Raw genomic sequence first — 7634 nt, 5'->3', positions numbered from 1 at the left:
GAAAAAATATGCAGCTTTTAAATTTCTGATGTACACTGAAGGCCAAGTGTACGTGTAGATGGTATATTAATTAACTTAAATAAAAAAAAAAACCACCACAAAAAAATAAGCCAACAAAACTCTGCCTGGGAAAAAGCCAACACTCATGCTTTTCATGAGACATGATGCAAATCCTTCGGAAATCAGTGTCTGTCCCATGAATAGACAGGATTTTCAAAAGAGAAAATAAGTGAGAGGGGTCGGTTTGCGATTTGTCTTTCATTTTACTTTATGAGGTTATTCAGCACAAACGGAGACAAGAGAACAGAATCTCGGTTAGCTGAAGTCAGTGAATCCAAACTGAATTACACAAACCGAAAATCCAGCGCCTGTTTTTCTAATCCATAGAAGAAGAGGGATCTGTCAAAGCTGGTTGATCTGCCATCTGGCATGTATTTCCTGTACCTGTCTCTAATCTTGGGCTGATTTTTGCTGGCACATTTCCAGAATCAAATAAAGGGAACTTATGACCAATATTTTCACTTTTACCTGCTTTCTCTGCAAGTCAGGAACTTTTAAAGGCTTTTTAAAAAATGTACATCTTAAAGGTTTCTTTTCTAGCTTTGTTTTTGGTCAACGAAAATCACAGCAAAAATGTTTTAGGTTTTTTTTGGTGGAAAGCTGCTGATATTTTTAGATCAGTGGCAAGACTTTGGCTGTTACTCTTGATCTCCCTGTGATCTGATTTGGCTTTGAATCTCCTGCTTTTCCCCGTTGGTTTCAATGGGAGAAAAAGCTGTCCAGGACTTGTCTGGTGATCATGTCTATGGAGACAATTACAATACCTCCATTCAGTATTCCTCCTCCAATGTCCCACCTGATGGGTCTTCACTGGAAGCTGGAGTCTGCTTTACTGCTAGCAAGACTGTGAATGATAATGAGCAAGAATACTGGGAACGATCTTAAACATCCCCTCCCTCTCAACTTCAGAATAGTTTTCAAGTTTTTAGTAAAAATTCTGTTCCTTTCTTCTTTCTTCTTCCCTTCCTCTTGCAAATTATCTCTTTTTTTTTGTTGTTTTGAGTTTTGGTTTGGTTTTCTGTTAAGTGAGTTAATTTTCTGAAGCAGTTGTTTCCCATGTCATGATGGCAATATGGCAACAGCACTTAATGCCTGCTGCTTTTCTGTGTTTCAGAAGGCATTTGCGAAGGCCTGGAGGCCGAGGTTGGACGAAGGGACTCGGCTCACTGCTGGAGACTCATGGCTCGAGAATGCTCCACACGTGGGTGCCTCCCTGTTTCGATGTACAAAGCTTCGCCCCTCTCATTGCAGGCTCCAGGGCAGAGTATTTGTATGGCTGATAAAGCCTGAGCCCTGATAGGGACCTCCTGTGCTGCTGCATTAGAGGTGTGTGGTTAAGAGGAGTAACGTTGGGGAAGGAACAGGTGAAAGGAGGAGGGAAGTCAGGATGGTTGTGTTGGTGCAGACACCAGCACTTCCCATAAGCTTAGGTAAAGCTCTGCTGCCATGTGTCATCTCTAAAGAAGGGACAGGGGCTCTTCGTTATGCAAAATGTCCCGAGGTGTCACCACAAGTCTTGCCTGACTGTGGACAAAAGAATTGCTTCTCTCTTTCACTTCTTCCAATCACCGGTTCCTAATTTAGGCAGAAAAGGCAAATCTTGAGGGTGAATAACCACCCTTTTACCTGCCAGCTTCTGTGCATGTAACCAGCGTAATTTACTGACCAGGGAAATAGCAGGGCCACGGAGTAACACGACAAAAGCCGAGCAGTGGCTGTTCCAAGCTACAAAGGCAAGTGCAGCAAGTGCTCTGTGGGTTCCCAGGAGGTGTCAGCATGAATATAAGTCCTGCTGCTGCACCAAATGTATGCTATTGACCTAGGAAGCGAGCAAGGACCCCGAGCCATGGGTTATTCACGCTGAAAAAGGGAGAGCACCTATGTAATGTACCTTGTTTGGTCCTGAATGCTGCAATATCACATTTCCTCAATGACTGTTTGCTGGTTTCTGTAGCTCATGCTACAGAAGGCCTGATTACAACCCATCAGAAGTATACATTTGATACTTGTAAGGTAAATTATAGATTTGCAGTAATCACTGTTTCATGTTTGATAAGAGATGCATTTTCTGGACATCAACAGATGCTGTTTTGTTTTGGTTTTTTTGTTTTTCTCTAAAACATTGTAGGATGGGTTTTATTGAAATCAAGGTTTTCACTGGCATTTTCTATTCTCAGGGTTGGGTTGTATTGCTGTTGCCACCTTTAGCAAACGCACCCTGAGGGGTCTGCCATCACCGACACTTACTGTGCCTTTTCTGGATGTGCCTGGGTATTGGAGCAGTCAGTGCTGGGAAATCACCGTCCAGCCGCGAGCCGGTGGCAGGGAAGGGAGGTGACTTGCCTGAGGTCGCTGCATGAGCTTACGTCTGGACTTCTCTCACCCACTTGTCTTTTATGAATTCACTGAACAGCAAGTTTTTCGTAGTACCAAGGTTCCTCAGCTTCTTTCTGTCCTATGAATAGCTGAAAATTGTGTTTGCGTGGTGAAGGCAATGGACACGGTTTCCAAATTTCCTTTGCACAGTGGTGCTTACCTATGTGACAGCTGCCTGGACTGTCAAGAGAGCATTTGCTTTTCTTGCAAACGCACACCTCCTCCCCCCATCCCTTGTCCTTGCTTGTACAGAACAGTCAAGTAAAACAAGGTCTTATGCAGTTGACAAAAATTATGGGGTTTGTTCGCACAAATATTTGAAAAGTCTCCCTTCAGGGTGTTTACTCAGGGCTTGTTAATTAGGGGGGTAATGATGATTTCAGAGCCAGTCTCCAATCTCCTCGCAAAGGTGTTGCAATTCCACTACAAAAAGAAGACCCATTTTGCCCCAGTGCATGCTCATTATTTCACTCACCAAGATACTCCTTTTGTTTCAGGGCTGATGTTATGAAACAATACCCTTTAAGCTAATCGCTGTTGGAAAGGAGAGGCTTGCTTTACAGTCAATGACTTTGATGCCTTGGGTAGTTCGAGTAAGGATCTGCCTCTGTCTTACCTTGATTGACAAGACCCTTTCTATAAATCTGAGCAATTAAGCAACCCAGTAGCAGCTGCTAGGGAGATCTACTGAGCGCAAAGCTGACAAAGATTGCCGTGCAGGTCTCCTGCTGCTCACTCTGACATCCCGAAAACACCATCTGCAATTTAAAACTGCAAAAGGAGATCTGACTCCAACAAGTTAGGTGAGTGTGCTTCTGTGTTTCCTCCATGTCAGGGCTCCTGCTCATGAATAAAGCAGTAGGTTTTGCTAAAGTGGCAAGGAATAAATGTTCAATTTGTTCTGAAGTTTGTCTATTTTGCTCTCAAATGTCTGCTTTTAAATTTTACTCTGTTGAAGCCAATATATAAACATACACTCATTTAGTCACATGTAAGATTCTAGTGTATGCATGGCCACATATATGAAGGGTTCACTGTAGCAAACTTCATGCACTGATCTAAAACTCTGATTTAGCAAATTTAGAGCATTTGGTTTAATAGGAGCCTAGAGACTTAAACATCGATCAGGCAAAAGGCAGGCCAAGCTCATTTAATTTAAATGTTATCCAGCTGAGGACACAGCCCAATGCACACAAGTCTGTGTGCCCTATGCAGTAGCTGACTTTCTCAAAGTTAAATGTCAAGTCTGGGGTTTCTAGGTGGACATTTTTAAATGCAACGCAAGTATGTGATGTATAAAATGGATCTTGTGGCTTAGAGCTACTTTCCAGCTCTCTCTTTTTTTTTTTTTTTGACAGAGAAAGTTTTCCAGAGAGGTTGGTTGCTTTCTTCACTGATGGTTTGAGATAGAAAGGCAGCACGTATCAGAGCAACTTGGCTGCTTGGAAGGTATGAGGAGTTCAGCCCTCCTCTGGTCACCTTGGCCATGTCCCTTCCATCTAACCAGCTCCATTCACTGGCTTAGCAGCCTTGGTTGGGGCTGAGCTGGCTGGTAAGGGCAGTGTGTGCAGGAGGGACGACTAACGGTTGCATTGGCCTCTCTGGCTGCAGCCCTGGGAGTGGACTAGCACAAGTCCAGCACCCAGGGTATTGGCAATGGCAACTCCAGTAACACTTTTGGGAGGTGCTGATCTCTCTCCAGAGATTATAGCACAAATTCAGGGATGCTTGGCTCCTAAAAGGTAAGTGGGTTAAAACCAGGATTAAGTGCTCTTGTCAAAATGCTGATGTTGCCTGCAGACCTAACCCTGCTGAATGCCTGGAGCTGCGGCCGTGCTGCTTCCTCCCTGTGCAGCGAAGTAGGGAACCTGCCACCTCCCATAGGTGTGGATGGCAGACAGACAGACAGAGCCCTTCCAGACTGACTCTGCCAGGGCCAGTACTGCCAAGGTCTTCAGCCAACAACATGTGTGTGCACTGAGAGAGCAACCAAAGGCCTACCCAACCATTGGCCTGGTGCAAGTTCAGGGCAAGCCAGCTGGGGTGGTAGGAAGGCATTTGCTGCAAAGTAAACTTGCAATATGGAGATTTCAGTGGGTCTGAGGCACTGGCAGGTGGCTTCATCTCTTCCAGGCAAACACCACTGCTCTGCAGGGAAAGCCTGCATGCCTCTGCTTTCTGTTAGACCTTTTCCCTAAGACTTTCCCCTTCTGGGAGTAGGTGACCCCTCATTTGTACGTCTGCCCATCTTCTCTTGGGCTGAATGAGCATGGGGAACAGAGTGTCTGAGGGAAGGAAGGGGCGACCCAGCTCTGGAGCTGAGCCTGTGCACTTGCAATTCTCGCCTCCTGGACTGCACTGGCTCTCCCAACCCTCTGCTTCTCTCCCTTCTGCCCCAGCATGAAGCTCCACTGCGTGATCCTGGGTGCTCTGCTTCTCCTGCTGCTGGCCGGCTGTGGGTGCACACTCAAGACCTCCGCCATCGACCTTCGCACCTTCATTGGCTGCGCTGTGCGCGAGTTCACCTTCCTGGCCAAGAAACCCGGCTGCAAGGGGCTGCGGGTGACGACGGATGCGTGCTGGGGACGCTGCGAGACCTGGGAGGTGAGGCTGTGGCCGGCACTGAGGGTGGCTGGCTGGCACTGACATCCTTGGCGGTGCTTTCCTTCCCTAAGAAAAGACCTCAACCCCCGTCCCCCCCCAACATTAAATAGCTTGCAGCTCTCTGCAGAATAGGCAAGGGCTGTGTCCCGCTCCATGACCCCCTCACCACCAGTGTCAGCAGCAGACCACTTTGCCGTAAGTTTTTTCCTCCCTCCTTCCACCACCTCGAAGGGGATGCACATCATGTGATGATATTAATGAAGCACTTATGTATTACTGTTATTATGCAATTTGAAAGCCTCTTACAGCTTAACCACTTAAGGAGAGGAGGCCTTTACTACTTTACTGGAAAAAATTCCTCTGAGATTAAGATGGAGCTCCCAGTTGATGGGTAATATATTTTGTTCCAAAAAGCAAATCCCAAAGGTAATGTCTGTTTCTGATTTTGTCCTGTTTTAAGTCACAGCCCTGTAAAAATATGAAGTAGTTATGATTTGGGGGGGTACAGGGGGAGAAAGAAAGAGCATAAGTACATCTACACACACTTCAGAGAACAAGTTTCTGACTGTCTTTGCCTTTCTGCCACTGGAAGACTCAAGGGGCCAGACCCAGTTTAACTTGTTCAGGGAAGCTTCGAGTGACTCCATAGGGATTTTGTCCACATGAAGACAAGGGCTCTGTACAAGTTAGCAGAAGAGGAGCTGGGGTCTCTGTGCCAGCTCTGACTGCCCTCTTTCACTGCTTGGTGGGATGAGGGGAAAGGACACCGGTGGCCAGATGTCCCCAGTTGGGGTAAGGTCCCTTTGAGGGACCCCTTCTCACCTTGTTCCCCCTTCTCCCAAGCTCCTCTGACAGCACAGACCTTGCGACTCTCTTACTGTACTGCAATACCACTGGGATGTAGTTAAGCTGAATGCATCTGGTTGTAGGCTCAACAGCTTCTAGAAAGCACCGCGATGTACTTGGATTGGGGGTGGGGGCCTTGGTAAGAGGGAGGGTGTCTGGATATCTTCTTGCTGAAACTTTGCATCTGTTCTTTTCCGTGCCATCATTCTCGGTTCCCAGGGCAGACTCTTTACACAGCACAGAGGGAAAGAAAGAAAAAATTAAAATGTCTCCTGGCTGTGTTACCTTCTGCTATTTCCCATCTGCACAAGGCAGAGGATTACAGTGGGCTCCCATTCCTGTTTGCACTGCCCCTTTTGGAGTCTTTGGAAAATGGGTGCTCCTGTCAGGAAAAAACTCCTATTTCAGCATAAGCAATGCCCCCGTGATAGCACAAGCGAGTGCGGGTTTCCGGGCCTTCAGGCTCCCATCATCCCATCATCTCCTGATGGCTGAGGTCTCTGGCCAAGCTGTTTTTCTCATGAGGAACTGCAGACTTCTATGCTGGCTGCTCTGCTGAGTGTATCCCCCACAGAGTACATCCGTTGGGCTTTGTGGGACCTGCAGCCTGCCCGGGAAGACTGGTCTGGCTGGGAAAACCCCAGCCCTTTGGCACCTGGATGCACCTCTGCTCTTAGGCAGCTTGTGCACATGGAAGGGTTTCCAGCAGAACATGTTTTCTTTGATGGAAAATCAATCCTTTTGGAAGAAAGCAGCTACTTTCAGCAAACATGCACATTTGGTTGAAACACTAGTATTCTGCTGAAAATCAGCTTTTTGTATAGGCTTTTGTCTTCCTTCAGCAGCTTTAATTGGAGCTTTATGCTTTAAACAAACAGAAACACGCACATACACCCACTCCCCTTCATGGCAGGGCTCCAAGAGGCAGGTGTTGAAGGATGTAGCCTAAAAATTATTTCCATGGCCCCTTCCACCTTGATGCAGTGGCTCCCCTATTTACACTAAATCCCCTTGAGGAAGCTGAGACTTCAGATGTTTGTCTCGCTTCTTGCCTGAGGCCAGCATTTGTTCCCCACAGAAGCCGGCACTGCAACCGCCTTACATCGAGTCTTACCACCGTGTTTGCACCTACAATGAAACCAAGATGATGATGGTGAAGCTGCCGAAGTGTGCCCCTGACGTGGATCCCTTCTACACCTACCCGGTGGCCATCCGCTGCGACTGCGACATCTGCTCCACTGCGACGACCGAATGTGAGACTGCCTGAGCTCTCCTTTCCCAGGTCAGGTGAGGAGGGACCAAATTCTTCTCTGGCTTCATACCCCTGGTAGCTCCAGCATTACAGAGGGTGTAAGTCAGTCCAGAATTTGATCTCACCCTGTAATGCTCCCAATCACTGACTTTTCTGGGCAGATGAGCCTTAATGCCCTCTCCTCATACTGTTCAAAGCATTATTGCCGTAGAAATGTAGTACGCAGCCTTACCATAGCAAATCCTGTGGAAAAAAAGAAAATTGATGCAGTTTCCCTTCCTTGCAGGCTTTTCACACTGTGTGACCTTTCTTCGTGCACAAAATTCACATGGACTAAACAGTCACTGGGGGGTGGAAACAGGTCACAAAGGCATCGCAGCCTCTGTAACAGCCTCTTTATTTATGTTGGGGTTTAGCTCCTTCCCAGTAATGTAAATGCAATTGCCAACATTTCCGCCACCTTGCCTCCACCATTAGTTCCTCTTACCCTGAGGTC

At 47.0% G+C, this 7634-nt stretch overlaps 1 protein-coding gene across 1 annotated transcript; it reads left to right on the top strand.

Moving 5' to 3' along the window:
* The first annotated feature begins 4836 nt into the window (after positions 1–4836).
* On the top strand, positions 4837–7153 carry GPHB5 (glycoprotein hormone subunit beta 5). The gene is made up of 2 exons (XM_009812920.1): positions 4837–5040; positions 6965–7153. Exons 1-2 carry the CDS (start codon positions 4837–4839, stop codon positions 7151–7153), a joined length of 393 nt encoding a protein of 130 aa, XP_009811222.1.
* The last annotated feature ends 481 nt before the right edge of the window (positions 7154–7634 follow it).

This window comes from Gavia stellata, chromosome 7, assembly GCF_030936135.1.
Source record: "Gavia stellata isolate bGavSte3 chromosome 7, bGavSte3.hap2, whole genome shotgun sequence".
NCBI classification, from domain to species: domain Eukaryota; kingdom Metazoa; phylum Chordata; class Aves; order Gaviiformes; family Gaviidae; genus Gavia; species Gavia stellata.
The sequence above is the reverse complement of the archived record's forward strand: the minus strand, read 5'-3'. Positions and strand labels throughout refer to the sequence as shown.

Bases quoted from the DNA above. Each gene is read 5' to 3' on its own strand.
- GPHB5 (XM_009812920.1), top strand. From the start codon at position 4,837: ATGAAGCTCCACTGCGTGATCCTGGGTGCTCTGCTTCTCCTGCTGCTG. The intron at 5,041-6,964 runs GTGAGGCTGTGG...TGTTCCCCACAG, and splicing joins GACGCTGCGAGACCTGGGAG to AAGCCGGCACTGCAACCGCC.